General features: G+C 40.5%; 3 protein-coding genes across 5 annotated transcripts; 1 reads left to right on the top strand and 2 right to left on the bottom strand.

The window, feature by feature from the left end:
* Window positions 1–1346: 1346 nt before the first annotated feature.
* ppp1r3da (protein phosphatase 1, regulatory subunit 3Da) lies at window positions 1347–3894 on the bottom strand. 3 transcript variants are annotated; one of them, XM_072696516.1, is made up of 2 exons: window positions 3624–3894; window positions 1347–3406 (listed from the first exon to the last, which is right to left on the bottom strand). In XM_072696516.1, the coding sequence occupies exon 2, from the start codon at window positions 3375–3377 to the stop codon at window positions 2460–2462; it is 918 nt and encodes a 305-aa protein (XP_072552617.1). In that variant the 5' UTR covers window positions 3378–3406; window positions 3624–3894; the 3' UTR covers window positions 1347–2459. The 3 variants fall into 3 exon arrangements, with proteins under 3 accessions (XP_072552617.1, XP_072552616.1, XP_072552618.1); XM_072696515.1 differs by having other exon boundaries at window positions 3736–3894; XM_072696517.1 differs by having other exon boundaries at window positions 1347–3400; window positions 3736–3894.
* On the top strand, window positions 3066–7775 carry fam217ba (family with sequence similarity 217 member Ba). Its single transcript, XM_072696512.1, has 4 exons — window positions 3066–4680; window positions 4819–4936; window positions 5057–5121; window positions 5211–7775. Exons 1-4 carry the CDS (start codon window positions 4574–4576, stop codon window positions 6577–6579), a joined length of 1659 nt encoding a protein of 552 aa, XP_072552613.1. The 5' UTR covers window positions 3066–4573; the 3' UTR covers window positions 6580–7775.
* A 3-nt stretch (window positions 7776–7778) lies between these two features.
* ttll9 (tubulin tyrosine ligase-like family, member 9) lies at window positions 7779–14453 on the bottom strand. The gene is made up of 14 exons (XM_072696514.1): window positions 14358–14453; window positions 14073–14116; window positions 13884–13976; window positions 13683–13794; window positions 12962–13147; window positions 12077–12145; window positions 11523–11613; window positions 11397–11437; window positions 11181–11268; window positions 11011–11069; window positions 9412–9608; window positions 8564–8677; window positions 8093–8217; window positions 7779–7948 (listed from the first exon to the last, which is right to left on the bottom strand). Exons 1-14 carry the CDS (start codon window positions 14370–14372, stop codon window positions 7878–7880), a joined length of 1305 nt encoding a protein of 434 aa, XP_072552615.1. The 5' UTR covers window positions 14373–14453; the 3' UTR covers window positions 7779–7877.
* Between the last annotated feature and the right edge of the window lie 2972 nt (window positions 14454–17425).

The raw sequence follows: 17425 nt of genomic DNA, 5'->3' as shown, positions 1-17425 counted from the left end.
ATTTGTAGACCGATTCCTTCTGATTACTGACTCGAATTTAAACTCTTTAGTAGGTGTAAGGACTGGTGTGATCCTAAAAGTGAAATGTGAACGAATAATTATATTATAGCTAGAGATTTAGAAATATTTAGTCGGCTAGCGATTTAAAGATGACGCTCGGGACCTGAACACCCTCTGAGGGCGAGTTTCCACACAGAGCAGCAGCAGCGCGGGAAAACGATACTCTCACGCGCTGCGCTGTTTATCATAGTGGACTCTGATTCAAATTCCAAGTGGAGTCGATTCCTCGGTAGCTTCGATTCCTCAGTAACGGATCTGTTGATTCATAAAAACTACTAACGTTACATCAGACAGCTTCAGGTCGGTAGATTGGGCACTTGTGTCAATTTGTAAGCCGTTAGAACTTATCTTTTGATTTCCGCTTGGTTTAAAGTAAAATACTTGTAGGGCTACAGAGCTATTTTATTTTATTAACAGACGATTTGCATTTTTCTCAGACGATCTGTGTCACTGTGCGGAATCGAGTCTTCAGAGTCGACTCTGGACTGTGTTTCAAGTCAAGTCAAGTCAAGTGGGTTTTATTGTCATTTCAGCTACATACAGAGTACACAGTGAAACGAAACAACGTTCCTCTAGGACCATGGTGCAACATAGACAGTGCATACAAGACACAAGTGCAACACAAACAAACAAGTGCGGACAGACAACACAGTACAGACAGAGGATAATAAATAATGACTGTAGTGTGCAAGTTGTGCAATGTGCGATAAATAGAGTCCAGTGAGGTAGTAAAGTTATCAGTGCAAATGTTTGTGCAAAAAATGCTTCCCATGTTATCTGGGATAAATGGTTGGAAAGAGAGAGAGAGGGAGAGAGAGAGAGAGAGAGAGAGAGAGGGAGAGTGTAAGATATCAGTTCAGGAGTTGAGTTGTGTTGAGGAGTCTGATGGCTTGGGGGGAAGAAGCTGTTGCAGAGTCTGGTCGTGTTGGACCGGATGCTGCGGTACCTTCTTCCTGATGGCAGGAGGGAGAACAGACTGTGTGAAGGGTGGGTGGAGTCATCCACAATGCTGGTTGCTTTGCGGATGCAGCGGGTGGTGTAAATGTCCATGACGGAGGGAAGAGAGACTCTGATGATCCTCTCAGCTGTCCTCACAATGTGTTGGAGGGTCTTACGGTCAGAGGCTGTGCAGGTCCCAAACCAGGCAGTGATGCAGCTGCTTAGGATGCTCTCTATGGTCCCCCTATAGAAGAGGGTGAGGATGGGTGGAGGGAGACGGGCCTTTCTCAGCTTCCGGAGGAAGTAGAGACGCTGCTGGGCTTATATGAAATAACAATAGCACAATCTTACAAACATTAAGTGGAAATTTTTATTGAAATTAAAACCAAAGTAAGGCTTTTACAGGCACTTCAGTTATGCACAATAGGATTTGGCAAATAGTGACAGTTTTTCCCAGAGTGAACATTTTATTAGCTACAGTTTAGTGCACACAGGGCTGAAGCTTTATAGTGTATAATGCTCCAGGCTTTAATAACGATCAGAATATCTTTATCAAACAGAAATGAATATCCACTCGCTTGAATACGTTCACATTTAAAAGGCAATATGCACAAAACAGTGTTCAACTACTTAGGCTTGTGTGTGTGTGTGTGATGGCACATCTGAGTATGTTTTAATGCTGCTGGATTAGGAATGTAGAAGTGCAGGGACTTACACTAGTCACCTAACCTCTACTCATGCTGGTGAAAGCTGAAATAGTCTGAATATAGGCTTATTCTGTGTCAGACATCTCAACCCTGAATCATTTAAGAAGCATCATCAGATACTGCAGTGTACAGGCAAAAAAAGAATCTTTTTTCCAAGACATGTACATAATTAAATTATTATAATGAGAAGCATTTAGCAGTCGTTCAGAATGGTTTGATTGGAAATGCTGCATTCTAGATAGTCAGAATTGAACTGATAGGTACCCAAGTCAAAATGGTTTAATGTCTCTAGAACCTACATAACAAAAACTGGTACCAGAAATAATTATAAATTCTAATAATTCTATAATTGTGCTTGCTGATACTATTTTGCAATAGTTTTGAAACAATCTTTTGCCTAAAACATATTTTTAAAATACAAAAACAGAAAAAAAGGTTTTCCAGGTTATTTTACCATCACATAATATGGCTGTAATTGCACTGCATGCATTGTATCCCCTGGTTTCTATATTACCACAACTGCAATGCATTACCATTCACTAGGCTTCTCGCATCAAACCACTCTGAATGACATTGTTACATCTCAACGATTAAATTATGCAGATATTTTGAAAAAGTACCCCCTTTAAAGCTATTCCAAACTCGCTGTTAGACCCTGCCACTCTTCTTTAATACTGTTAACCAGTGCTAGTGAAAGGTGCTTGAAACATTTGCATATATATATATATATATATATATAGTGATTCCAAGGGTTCAGATGAAGTGTATCATGCTGTCTTCGATTTCCTTGGGAACAGGAAGATTATAGCTCTGACAGACTAATTTATAATTCTGTCCCTCATTGTTGTCCCAGAACTGAGCATCCAGCACTCTGTAATGGATTGCGAACTCCAGGACCGCACCAGGATGAAGGAGGAATGGAGGAACTGGCAGATGGAACCGAAAACTGTCACAGCTGCATCCACCGCAAAGGCCCTCCATGTTTTTATTAGCAACCCAGTAGGCCTTGGTTTCTGTGCAACTCTTCCAGTTTGTAAAAGAATAGCGAACGCTAACCTCCTTCTCAAAGGCCAAGTTCAGAACCTGGACAATGCCAATAATGCCTGGCTCGTAGCACAAAACACGCTCCAGGCATACTTTCTGGCGGCACAGACGTTCTAGAAAGTTTGCACAGTCGCCTGGTTGTTCTGGGAACACAGGTTTCAAGTAGGGGAGGGATATCTCCAAGCCTTTGCTAGCTGCCAGCTCTGCATTCATTAGAAGTCTGAAGAGGACATGCTCTGGCACAAATGGGTCCTCTCCGCTTTTGAAAACCTTCACATTTTCCAAGTCCATTCCTAGCGAGTCCACAAATCGGACCCCAATCCTGCGGCTGAGCCTCCTCCGTTCTGAAGGGGACGGCAGAGATTGAGCCCGTCTCTGAATGATGGGCTTGGGAGGGGGTTCGCATGAGAGACTGCGGCCTGCCGACCTCGGTTGCTGAGCTTTGGGACTAGGCGGACGTATTCTCACAGGCTTTCTCTCTTCTTCAGTTTTTGACAACGGTAGAGCTCTGAAGCTTGGAGGAGACATTTGTTTTGAGACACCCGACACCCCAACAAAAAATAGCTCCTCATCATCTGTATCTCCTGGGAGTCGTTTTTCCTGGCTATGTCCCATAGACCAAGCCATACTGACAGCGACACAGGGCTCCTCTGCACCTTGAAGGAAGTCAAATGTAAGCTTTATTCAGTTTCATTTGTCATAAGAAAGAGACACATTCATGAACCATTAAATCAGTGGGCTGCATTAAGTGCAGCAGTGTGCACAGCTGTGGTGGCACCAAACGAAATATTCTTATAATGAGCCTTTAGGATCACCGATGTAACGTTTTCTGACGTTTTTAGCTCGTTATATGTGCGATTACTTACAACTTACTTGTATTAAACGTGTGACTGACCGTTTCTTTGCAGGGTAAATAATGTAAATAACTGCAGCCCTACATTGTCTTTGCGGACAGGGAAGTAGTTCGTGCGTCACGGCGGCTCACCATTAAAATCCGAAGTGTTTGGGTATTTGCTGCATCTGCAGATCCTCCATTAGTGTTTATAAAACGTGTAATACAGCAAAAAAAAGCTTTTCTGTACATTTAAGAAGTACACTGCACGGACGTAAGATCGCAAACTGCGAAAAGCTTGCAAGCGTGATGACAATCACATACACACACGAAGGGGGCGTGAGTGCTGCACCATGCCTTTGTGGGTAATGCTGTCGGTAAGATGCACAAACTTCACAGATTTGCTGTTAACGCTTTATCAGACCCATTTAAATGAATTAATAATTGTGAATTAATAATCACAGTGTGTATTCATTGTATTATTAGTCGCCAGGGTCACCCACTACATGTCCTGCTAGCGTAATTCACTTCTTGAAGTACTACTATTCCCATAATGCAACACGATCACGTTGTTGGAACATACATGCAGCAGGTAAACAAGACCGAGAGAGACCTTGGTGATACACCACAGCGGCGTTGACCATGTTTTACACACCGTACATCGCTAGTTAGCGTCTTATCTAGCTAACTATTACGGATGTTACCACGAGGGCGCCGTACATGCAGTCTGTGATCTGCTGAATGTAGGGTCTGAAAATGAGACGACGCGGAGGTATGTCTATGCGTAACGGTTGATCCGGATCTGTAGAGCAGGCTGCCCGGCTGCTGTAATTCGTGTTTACCGTTTCGATGTGTGCGAAGCGAATCGCAACGTCGTGACATTCCGCAATGGAGCGATCTAGTCGGGTAGGACGTATTCAAGGCTTTTAACGGGACATTTCGTGGCACCAACAATATCAGCTGCGGCAAAAGACATCATTTGACCGTCGCAATGGGACCTATTCTCCAAGAAAGAACAGCATCCACGGTCCTGAAGAGGGTGCAGGTGAAAGAGAAGGTTAGGGTGAAGAATGCAGAAAATACCGGGGTCGTCACCAGGTATGTTATTACATTATTACATTAATGAAATTGATGAGAAAAAAAAAAAACGTTTTTAATGGCCTGCGTATGTCTGAAATATCTAACAATGCGTGTAGACTATGCTCTATAAAAACTCATATTTGTTTTTACTCTCAGCAACAATAAAAAAGGAGGCAAGGTCAATCAGAGTCAGAAATCGCTGAAGAAAACAAGCCCAACACTGAAGAACATCCTTCCTGTGCAGCAGAAGGAACCCTTGTCCAGGGCTGAAATAGTGAGTTCAGCGTTCTCTTTACTCACCTGTACAGGAATGCGTCCAAATATTTGTTTCTTGTATGCATAGCTGTAAATGTTCATAAATGTTTAATTGTTTCTCTTAATAATACGACAATAGGGCCAGAATGGGAACAGACCAAAGCACGTCAAGAGTCCCACAGCTGGCACATGCAAAACTCTTGAGTAAGTTTGTCCCGTTATATTTCTACCACTTGCTGCAGTCTGTATTTTTTCCCAAGTCCCTAACATATGCCATCATACATTTTTCCCAGCACCCAAGGTGAAGCTGACCCAAGGCACCCAAGATCCAAGCCGTCTCATGCAGAGCACAAAGAGGAAAGGCAGGAGGTGCAGCCTCAGTCCCAGTGCTGCAGTGATGTGGAGCGGAGCCATGTGGCTCGGGAAAAGAGTCGCCGCGCTTTATCACTGCCGCTGGTTCCTCAGCCAGCACTGCATCAGATGCCTCCACCGAAGCACATCCCTGACCTGGAGTCCCTGCGCCTCCTGGAGCACAAAGAGGATGACACAGATAGCGCCAGCGACCTGTCAGACTCTGAGCGGCTCCCCGTGCTGCCTTCTCCCTGCACTCCCCCGCAGCTCAACCTACGGGCAGAAGTCATCAACTCTATGGACCTCCACCCCCACATACCGGGCCCCAGGGCGGCACAGGCAGAAAACGACAGCTATAGCTACCCAGACTTTCTGCCTCCGCCGTTCAATACTTGGAGCCTGAGGCAGCTAGCCATCTTTTTGAACACGGAAGGTAAACGTGCCCCACGGCCCAAACCAGTGGGGCACCTTGAGAAGTTCCTAGAACGTCTCCTCCAGTTAGAGTGGCACCAGATCCAAACAATCCAGGCTGAAAGTGGCAGGCCCATGGCCCCAATCACCCACTCTAGGGGTCGCGCCCCTATAGGTCCACCTATTGCTGGCCGGCCCCGACCCCACACTGCTCCCCCGACACGCCTCAGCTCCCCCAAAAGCCTCCGCCAGCGGGCCTTCCCTTTCACCCTCATCTCCTCCCTCGGCAGCCCATCCTCTGGTCAGCTCTCTCGTCCAGTCTGTCTCCACTGCCACGTCCGCTATCCACTCTGCAACGGCAGCTGCTCCTCGTATGCTTACCAGCGGCACTCTCGCCTAAGCCCCCTGTTGGAGCGCAAAGCTCCACCCACCGTCACCCAGAAAAGGAGCAGCAGCGAGAGCCGGGCCTCAGCATCAGAGAACAGGGCAGCGTGTCAAAAGCCTCAGCATCCCATCAGTCCACAGGCGGGCAGAAGCCATCAGAAACACGTGCAGGCTGTCGGGAACATGCGCAGAGCTTCTCAGGAACTTGCAGCTAATAGCAAAGGCCAGCCTCTGGCCAGGAAAGGGCGCACTAGCAGGGCATCTGAGGCAGACAGGCAGAAAGATTGTCCCATAGGACGGAAAAATGTGGGAGGCGACAAGCAGGTTATTGCTGGTAATAAGCGAGAGAATGGTGGTTCAGGAAAGAGAGGAGAAAAAGAAGGGCTGTGGGCAGAGAATGAGGGTGGTGGAGCAAGGGCTAGGGCTAAAAGAGTGGCCAGTGAGAGTAATGGCTTTAAGGGGATCTCGGCTACCAGGGCAAACGGTAGAGTGAAAAATGTCCAATTTGCCAAGTAATAGGTGGATGATCAAAAGCATATTCTGCACTCTAAGCGCACAATATATACAAAATATATATCTACAAAAGATCAAGCTGTAGTTCCTCCAGTTTTTGGATGACAGTTTTTGTTTAAGTCATCAGATGTAATCTTTAAAAAAAATGTTTAATTGTAAGATATTTATAGCATAAGAATGTGTTGGGTTAGTTAAGTTGCTGAACTAGTTCTATTCAGATATCAAGTGTGCATTTAAGTTGAATCAGTTCTTGGTACACAAGGCAGTTTCTTAACACTTACTTGAAACACAGATTTTACATTTTTTGTTTGTACATTTCAGGTTTGCTGCGGATGTGAACAGCGTGTTTTGAAGTGTCTGAACCTTTGCTATTCTGATGCAAGCGGTGTGTCATTTGCCGTCTGTTTTGATTGGTACTAATATTGGTCAAAGAATGTATATTTTTGAGATGAATAATGAATGTTTTGTAATGGCTACATGTATTTTTGTAATGTGTTATGTTATAAGGGCTTTTCTCTGTTTAATTTAAGCAATCTATTTTTGCAAACTATTTATTCATTATTTATTGCCCTTTTTTGTTAAGGTTAAATATGTATTGCTTGCAATATATGTGGAACTCGTTTTAAAGACCATTTCATATTAGCCACATTGCAGTTTTCATTGGATGTAGTGTATTCACTCGGCATGGTCAGCTGTAGAATTTGTCAAATGAACATTTTTTTGTTTACAGATCGCGTTTAGTGCGGGACATTGGTGATCTCCACAATGTGTTTGGTTTGAAAACATGGCCTTTATCTCAGTATTTTTATTTATCTATGTTATTTTTTTTAGATTCCATCCTTGAAAAGGTTGTTCAAGACTGCATGTGTTCATTTTTACCAGAACAGTAATGGTAGTGACTGAGTTATTGTGTAGTTTTTACATAATACCTGTACTTGAATAATGTACTTGGGTGGTGCCTGGTGGAGGTAGTACTGATACTGTATTTCTGCACTCAATATGATTAGTGTCACGTCATTGTTGATGTTACTGTAAATGGATCAGACATTAATGCATTCATGTAGGTGGGTGGGGGGCAGTCATGCTCAAATAGTTTACCAGGTTGTACGTTTTTTTTTTTTTTTTAGGGACAGATGTTCCAGTAGAATTGAATGCAGCTATTTTTATGACAAACAGCATAAAGTTTTTCCATGACATCATCATCAGAAGGTGTGTAGTTTATTTCAGTTTTGCAGAGCCATGAAGTGTCACTTTAAGAATGTAACTTACTTAGTACACAGTATATCTGCACACATTTAAGTTCATGCTTTCTTCTGTCCGGGAACAGGCTTTAAGAGTTGTCGAAGCTGTTTCTTCCGATCATTCACACATCCTGTGTAGAGGTAGAACATGTATTAGCTAGGAATTGATTACAGACTTTCAATACATTACAAAAGATCTTGCTAAAAGCATGAATGTGAGCATGTTGTATCAGCAAATAACAAATATTAGGTTAATTGCCATTTCAGATACTGACCAAGGTGCGTGTTGGCCATTTGGTAGGTGCTTCCCAAAGTCTCCAAGCTGACATCCTCCCTGTAGACAGGTCCATCGTTCCACATGAGATCATAACCCCCGACTCTCTTTTCTCTGCCCGTGAGCCTGACAGCAGCACCACAGTTTTAGGACATCATTCTGTGTGATGTAGCCACTACAGTAATTTCAGTTATATGCATTTTTAGCCATGTACTGTAAAGCTATAATTTGTGAATCATGTGTTCTATTGGTTGATTACATTCATTACTTTGTATTCAAATTCTCTCTCTCTCTCGAGATTGATATAAATAGCTCAACACAACTAACATAAGTGCTTTCTACAAAATCCACAATGGACTGCCTCAAGAGGAACAAGTAGCTTGCTTAGCTATTCACAGGGCTTCCGAAACGTCTGCATGCCACTGTATATTGTATTATATCTGTCACTAAATATTTTAATATAACATCATACCGGCCCTCCATGTTGACAATGTTCAGGGTATCTTCTAGCAGTCTGTACTTCATCTCATAATCCTCTTGACTACTGGCTGTGAGAGAAGGGGAAGCATTCACCTCAATCAGCCACCTGCAGAGAGACAGGCAGAAAAATATAACAGCTATCATCTTGAGAGCTACAGCTGTAACTCTTGTCTGAATGAATTACAGGTGTGCAACACATTTTCAAAAGGCTAGATGGACTGTGGGTGAAATCTTCCACAGAGAACATATTACACCAGTTTATTATATAAAATGTAATACACATTTTTTTCATATTATGCACATCCTTCATAGTGCATCTCAAGTCAAGTCTGCAAGCTTGTGCACCATGCCTCTTGACATGTAGAAAGGTAGGAAAGCTCCTCAAATGACCTGCACAGGCAATGTTATTATAATCACAGCTTTGTTGCTTAGGTATTCTCTCTTCTGTGGGTTTTTCTTTTAATCTGGCAGGCTGAGGGCTGGAGAAATATCTGAAAAGCAGCTTTAGAAGCAACGGATACAGGGATAAATGTCAGTAATGTCAGTACATTTGCAAATTTAAATATAAAAGTTAACTACAAAAACAATCTGGCACTACTTATGTTGCCAACGATGGAAACCTTATTGGAGTATAGTTCACTCCATTATAAGGTCCATTTTATTGAAAGGGGCACAAAATGCACTGTCTGTCTGTAAAATAAAAGTTACATTACCACAGGATTACATAAGAGTAAGTGACAAAGAGGACTGAGATACAGGTGCCTCACTATTGCTATTATTCAAAATAAGAGTGAAAAGGCTAGTTAACAAGTGTACAGTGACATTAAAAAGACCACTCACGGTTTGAGATCCTGGTCCAGTAGTATGTCATATCCATACAGTTCAAAACAGTGCTTATCATTAATGATGACTTTCTGAACGCTCAGTAAGCTGCGGATGAATATGTTGTCAATGTCCTTAAAAAGGGCCTCCACTGTCTCGCTGCCATGTTTTGCAGTCAAGTAGCGCCGCAACCGTTGCATCTGCCATTTACAACCCTGCAGAGAAACAAAATCTTTCTTTTTTTAATATCCATCTTTATTTTATTTTTGACACTTTATGTACATCATCATTGGCATTTGTCCATAAAATGAATTCTATTTTCATAGAATAATACTGCATACTGTAGTTTGTCTAAGAATATGTAAAAAAGAACTCTCATTTCACATTAAAGGTATAACCTGTTGCAACTCGCCAAAAATATTGATTTAATAAGAGGGCACTCCAGCCAAACTGAAAAATGGAGCCACTGCAACATCTGTTGTAAAGATGCCTTCGGGCCTTTTACAATGGAGCCACAGCAGTCTGTAGTGTGAGATTTCTCAGTTTAAAAACTAGGAATAATAGCTATTAAAGGTGGGAGGAAGGTTTGAAAAACAAGTACTTAGGGGTAGTTTTTTGAAAATAAACTGTTTGAAATGTTTTTAACATGTAAGCAGGTTAATTGAGAGGGAATAACATTTCTGCAAGGAAGTCAAGCATCATATCTACACAGTAAAACATTTAAAGGCAGGCCAACTTAAAATGATAACCTGTTTACTAAGCATTTTTGACTAAACTTAATGTAGTCATACGTTCTCCTCTCAGTTTGGCCAATCAAACAATTTAAGTTTAGCCTTAAAACATTAGGAAATGTACTGCAGCTAAAATGCTTCAGTATTTTATAAGACTTGTAGTCTGTGTACCTGATTTTATGATCTCCTCACACTTGATGAGCAGGCAGTTAAGACTGCTGTGCCACTGCAGTGAAATTGCCCTAGATAAAAACACAGTTCTGAATAAATTACCTTTCCATTGTTTCTTGGACACAGAAATGGATTTCAGAGCTGTAGAGGGGTGCGCCCGTCTAACTGCATGCTTGTCAAGAAACAGGAGATCATAAGTTTAAATCCTATCAACACTACAGCCCTCCACGGTCAGGAGTCCAGGAACAGAAAGTAGTCTAGGGCCTACGTTGATTTAACTTAAAAACACTCTGTAATTAGTTACTTCATGAATTCAAGCTGGCCTGGCTTTAATATTTCTTAGCGTATTCCTTAGTCTACTTATCCCCTCCTCAGAGATTTCCAATGGTTGTATGGAAATTATATAATAGAACAATTATATAATTGCACAATGCATGCTGGGTATTAAAGAGAAAACACTGGTTGGGTGAAAATACAAAAGATCCAATATTATAAATTTTGTGATGATGTTGAGGGATCGATTCTGCACTATATAGAGGATTGCACACCATGACAAAAAAACAGAAAGACAATTTAAATATAAAACCCCAAAATGTAGCAAACATTTAAGTCATTTTTTGCAGATGAACAATGAGGTCCTGTTCTACTGTCATATGTAAATTGGGGCTTCTTCTACACATTACTACGTGCACTTCTTTAAGCTAAAGTTCCATACCTTCTCCGGGTCATAGTCTGGGGCAGTTTTCTGCACTGCCACATTAGTGAGATGAACATCTAAGTGTAGATTACAGTTAAAGACGAATCACAGATATAGTTCATACTTGATAAACTATGTTGGTTAGATGGCAGGAAAATACAAGCAAACTAAACACATATAAAGGATACACTGATCATCAATACTGCTGAGGGAGAATCTGGTGTTGGAGAATCTGGCAAAACCATCTCTATACAGCCAGGCTTTCAGAGGGAGGTACTGTAGAAACATACTGCAGTTACACTCATGCTTTTCATATCATTGTAAATGGTGCAGGTGTATAATAAAAGGATAACACACTTCTGTAGTACAGGACTAATGTTGTAGCATTTTAAAAGCTCACTTACTGACATTACAAGAACATAGACTCTCAGATCAAATTTTCTGCCTGAGAATAAAGATCAGAAAATGATAGTTATCACAAAATATAATACTATACTATAATATAATGTCAATAGGACTGCTTGATGTACCATTAATGAGATAAGGGTTCTCAATGTAACGCTGGGCTACATAGCTTTCAACCTGAGCCTCATCCCTTTGTTCTTCGGAGCGGGTACCATCCTGGGAAGAATGACAGCAACATGAATTTCCATATTCCGGCTAATTCATATCTGCAATGGCCTGCAAGTGGGCATACAGGTACTTAAATCCCTTTCTCATGTATTAGCTGTATAGTACTTACTCAACTGTTCATATTTTCTGAATAATTACTGAATAATAATAACTTTAATAACTTAGAATGCACATTGCAAACCGGTACTAATAAAAGTAAATATTTTTTCTCTTGAAATTCTCTTGAAAATGCATATTCTTCATTTTTAAGCGATACCACTTTTGCGTTAGTAAAAGAGGAGCTATTTTACAATGAATTAAGTTTAAGGAAAAGTTGCTGTTGTGCATTTAATGATTGAGTATGTAATTTTGCAATTATGTTTGAATAGTACAGCACAATATAAGCTTGTGATTTATCACTTTAATTCAGTCAACATGTATGAGTTAACAAATTCAAAGAAAAATGGTGTACCTTTTTCCATTCCATGATATCCTTAAGTTTCCGGAAAAGAAAAATGCCTTTGCCCTGCGAACGTGCCACCTGAATGGGAGAGTGTTTGAAACTACTATTTTATTTGGCTAGGTACAGCTGAAATAATAACAACAGTGTCAAATTCTATTCCACTATATGATCCTTTCTGCCACTAGATATTGCTCTCAGACCAAAACAAATGCTTTGCATTCAGCTACGCCACCCTCCTCCTGCTCGTGATCTTAGTTTCTGTTGCAGCCCAGAAAAAGCAACTGCTAAATAGTGAAGAGCACAACGGAGCACCAATTGCACTAGTGTTTTCAGCCCATTTTCAGGGTCATTTCTGGGTGATAGTACGCTGGCGTCTCTCTGACTGCTGCTTCTCCCCATGTCCTGCCTAGATACTTTGTTTCGTGTGATCCCTGTCTTTAACTGACTGCTGTGTCTACAGCGACAATTCTAATCCAACCCTGCTGAGCCCAGATGTCAGCATCATGGCCATTACTTCCAAGCCTTTGAACAATGTATTGATTTGTATTGTAAACTACTTTATAGGTTGTTGGTTTTTTTCGCTGGAGGAATATGTGGAGGGTCGCTTTCACCTGAACGTTTTATACCACACTATGCCATAATGGCCTACGTTTCCACATGGTGGGATTAACATGCATGTGTGGCCGGCTATAAACACAAAGAGCAGAGGAAAAACACAGACACAGAGTATGTGTGGCATTAATTCTCTGCTCAGGGTGCCTCTATACATATAAATTAGCTATAACTATATTTAAAATGTAATGGACATATCACCATTAAAGACTGCAGTGGGTAATTAGTGCTAACCTTTGTAAGTGTACATCAATGAGAGTAAACGTTAAACATGAGTCTTACAGGCTTCATGATCCAGGTACTGCCGGGACTTCTCTTGAACTCCTCAACAAAGAGATGGTACTCACTGGGCAGTTCAAAGGTACGTGGAAAAAAGTCACATTTAGCCGCTTCCAGACGACCAGCTTCCCTTTCGAGTGTTTTTCTATAGCGCTTTAGGTTCTTTACCATCAGGTTCTTACGCGTCAACTGTAAAGAAGGAATATCATTTGATTTATCAAATTCACTCTTAACCCCAACAAGAATAAAAATCTATGGAGTTTGGACTTTTAGTCAGATTCATGTTCTTCACATATCAAAATGAATGTGTTAACAGCACAACCACAAAAAATGATGACAGTAAGTTTTTTTTTGCTGTAGCTTTAAATTAATCAGACAATTATATATGAATAACAATTGTATTTTATATCTAAACTTTGTTTCTTTAGTTTACGTTTCTTTAGTTTTGTACTGAAACTTTGAGGCAAACAAAATAGATGTCTCTGGCATCCAAACTATGTTTACATGACTGAGAATTTTGGCTAAATCAGCTTTGTAGCGCCAAAACTAAAGAAGTAGCAAATAGGTCTTGGCCAATAATCAATTATATTCAGGGCAGAAAAAATGTATGTATTAGATTTCCATACTATTCCCTGTTAAATAGGCAATACTACCCCTTCTCTCTTCATCTCAAAGACTGCCTTGCATTTCACTAAAGGCCACAGGTGTTGCTGCCCTTGCTAACCTCATAGTGGTTCCGGAAGTGGCATATTCTCACGTGCTCCTCCATGTACGAGTTGTCGAAGTTCTCCCTGAGCCAGCCTACATCACACCAGTTGAAGTCCCACTCTCCATCCCTATGCATTTGAGACAAAAATGAACTGCATTAGTCAAATGAGCTGTGCATACAAGGAGACACTGAGTTGTTGAGATGTTGGAGACTCACTCTTTAACTTCAACCCAGCCTGGTCTCTGACGAAGAACATCCAGAATTGAGTTGAGGAGGCTGCATTTGTACCGCACACAACTCCTCCCTTCCCTAAGACGAGATTCATGGTTAATGAGGTAAATGCCTGAACATATGCATTCACTCACACACACACACATTGCTTACCAGCCCAAAAGGTTCACTCACCCTTCTTTCCGCTTCTGGCCATACGCACCCTTGCATCCACTGGCCTGCGGGGAAAGTGAAGTATACCATAGTTGGCCATCTGGATATAGCTAGCTAACACAAACAGACAGAGCACTGGGGATGATAGCAACCGTTAGTCTCTACGTAGATAGATAGCTATATAATTAAGAGCAAGCTACCCTCCTGATAAAATGCTTTACCATTCACCATGTTGCCTTGCAAGTAAACCCACATTACCCTCATGCCTTAACATTGGTATTTAATTAGCACCAGTGCTTTTCTTACCTTGCTTTTACTCATATCGGATGGAGATCGCTAGCTAAGCAGGAAAAGTCATTTGCAGCCAGTGGGGACGTTAGCGTAGCAGCTGCAGGTAAACAGCACGGCGCACCGTGTACTCGTTGCCACGGCAACCACAAACATGAATGGGGAGCAAGCATGTTAAGCCCCTCCCACAGCGAACTCTCCAGCCAATCACTATCAGGAGAATCGAAAAATATTTCTAGCTAAAATTCAAAATATATATATTTTTAATTTAGTATACAATATTACATAAATAATAATAAAATAAACATGTTACAATTGTTATCTAACTGTTATCTGTTCGTTTTCAGTAAACAAGTACAGAATGTGTACATTTGTTTGTTTGTTCGTTTCATTACCACTGAGTTATTAAGGTCAAAGATCATGGTTCCCTTTATTGTATTTTTCACACCATCATTGTGCTTAGGAAGATCTAAGAACTCTACAAAGATTAATTCACAGAAGAGTACTTGGTTAAACTAAACTAGATATAGCCACAAAGGCTCAGTACAGTTTATGTGTATGACATGGGTAGATTAAAGCCCCCTGGGGATCTACTTGATGATATGCAGGGCAAAAGATGTCAAGGCTGCAAAAGCAAAATCTTGGAATGTACACAGAATGAATCATCATGGTGGGCTGGAGGTAGGGAAGATGGAAATGGGTCATCTACACATTAACATCCGAAAACCAGATTAGGACACTTCAAATCCGGACATCATGTCATCAGCTACTCAGATAATGAACAACAACAAAGAAATAATGTGGTCTATACTGTCAATAAAGATGTTAGCAAGACTGTTGTTGGATATGAATAGATATAATGCTGTGAAAGATGGACTGGTGTGAATCCAAGTGCACTGCTATTGAAGATGACAGTTATTATTAGTTATTATTCCACAAAAATAAGTCCACCAAAGAAGAAACTGTAAGGATTTATGATCAACCTCAGATTAAAATGGACAAAACCTGCAAACAGTATATAGTGTATATACTGTTGGTGGTGGGGGACTGGAATGCCAAGGTGGAAAAAACTAAAGAGGGAAATGCAGCAGGACAATATAGCCTTGGAAACAGGAATGAAGCGAGATATCAACTACTTAAGTAAATGCAAGCACTGAATAACTATCATTACTAATGCTACTACTAATTCTTGCAACAGTACACCTGGACAGCACCAGATGGAGTTTACCAAAACCAAAGAGATTACACCATTTTGCAGATGGAAGAGCTCCATTTTAAAAGACATGGACTGGAACAGATTGTGGAATATATCACAAACTTCTAATGTGCAAGCTCCAAGCTGGGAAAACCAATCAAACCATCAAACGTTCAAAATACTACCTGGAGAACATATCACCTGTCTTCAAAGCAAACATCAGGAACTGATCTCAGATGCTACACATAATTGATAGAGAGCCAGAGGAGCTATGAATGGAACCCAGAGAGAGGTCATTGAAGAGGAACTGAAGAAAAACATGGGAAGAATGAAAAGGACACCGAGGTCAAACTGGATGACAGACAATGCAGTGGAAACTGTGTAAAAAGAGAAGAGAATGTTCTGACAACAAAAATGCCTGCAGGGAAGCCAAAATCAGGAAGGATAAAGAGCTTTGAGGAGAACTGAACAATCCAAGACTGCCAGGAAGGACATGGACCAACACTGCTTCAACATACAGTATGTAAAGTTACTGACAATGTAAACAAGTCATGTGTTAAAATTATCATTGTTTTCTAGATGAAATATGAAATTTAAATGAATTGCACTTCCGCCTTAAAAAATGTCACAACATTGCAACAAAAAGGTTAAAGAATAAAGAACAGAGTGAAAGGATGGTGCTTTATCCTAACAAGAAGATGTTACCACAACAGGAAAGCTAACTGTTGATGTAGCTGAAGATGTTTTGCCTACAAAGGAGGAATAAGAAATATGACAGAGGGACTCAACACAATGAGGATAAGAATGTGAAAAGGTTCAAATGTAATGGTTTGTCTCTACAAACAAAGCTCACACAAATCCAGGTTAGCAGGCCTCACCTCGCCACTTAAAGCCCAGCTATCCGAACTATTTTGTACACATTATAAATATAAAGAGAACAAAGGCCTTGGCAAAGTCAGTTCAACTAGGACATGTTATTAGTAAAATAAGAAGAAGGCAATGAGCTACATGATGGGTGTATATAATTAGAGGACTTGTGCACAATGCATTAAGAAGACTAAATACCCAATCAGAATGCAGGATTTCTGGAGAAACACGATTAAGATGCTTGCCAGTAGTAAGAACAGACTTAACTGTACTGCTTCACACACTGTTAGCACTGCCCACCACAGTTCTCAGCTACCCAAAGTGGGGTGAAGAGGCTTTCTGAGGTGGTGCCACCAGGGGCACAAGAGATATTTCAGGCATGTTTTCATAGGTGAGGTTATGTGTATATTAATCTCAATTAATTGTTATATATAGGCCTTTGTATTTGTGTGCAAAAAACAGAATGTCAGTGCTACATTCACAGCGTTTGCCTCAGTTTATACTTGCATAGAGCAACATTTAGTATCAATAGTGCATTCAAAACTGAGAGAAAGGAGCAGGGTTCACCTCAATTATTGAATTCTTAAATATTTAATTATATTATGTACTTCTTTTCATTGTTATTTTACAGAAGTGTTCAAAGAGTCTATATAGTATGTACTATTTTGCCCATATCGAAAAAGAAATTATTTTACTGCTGATGTGGATCATAATATTTAACACTCTAAAATAATGGTCATTTAAAGAAAAGTAGACAAAAGTGGGTCTATGTTACACTAGTATGTCCTACAAATGATTTAATGTTATTGTAGCAAAGATAAAAAAAAATCATATATATATATATATATATATATATATATATATATATATATATATATATATATATATATATATATAATGGGAATAGGAATAAAAATAAAAAATACTAATAGTGGATCAGATTTTCTGTCTGTTGCTTTAAACTTAAAGTGGAGAGGCATGTAGTTTTGTTGTCCTGTCACCACTAGATGGTGACATGTCCTTT

Source organism: Salminus brasiliensis, chromosome 14, assembly GCF_030463535.1.
Source record: "Salminus brasiliensis chromosome 14, fSalBra1.hap2, whole genome shotgun sequence".
NCBI lineage: Eukaryota > Metazoa > Chordata > Actinopteri > Characiformes > Bryconidae > Salminus > Salminus brasiliensis.
This window is presented reverse-complemented; position numbering and strand designations above follow the sequence as displayed.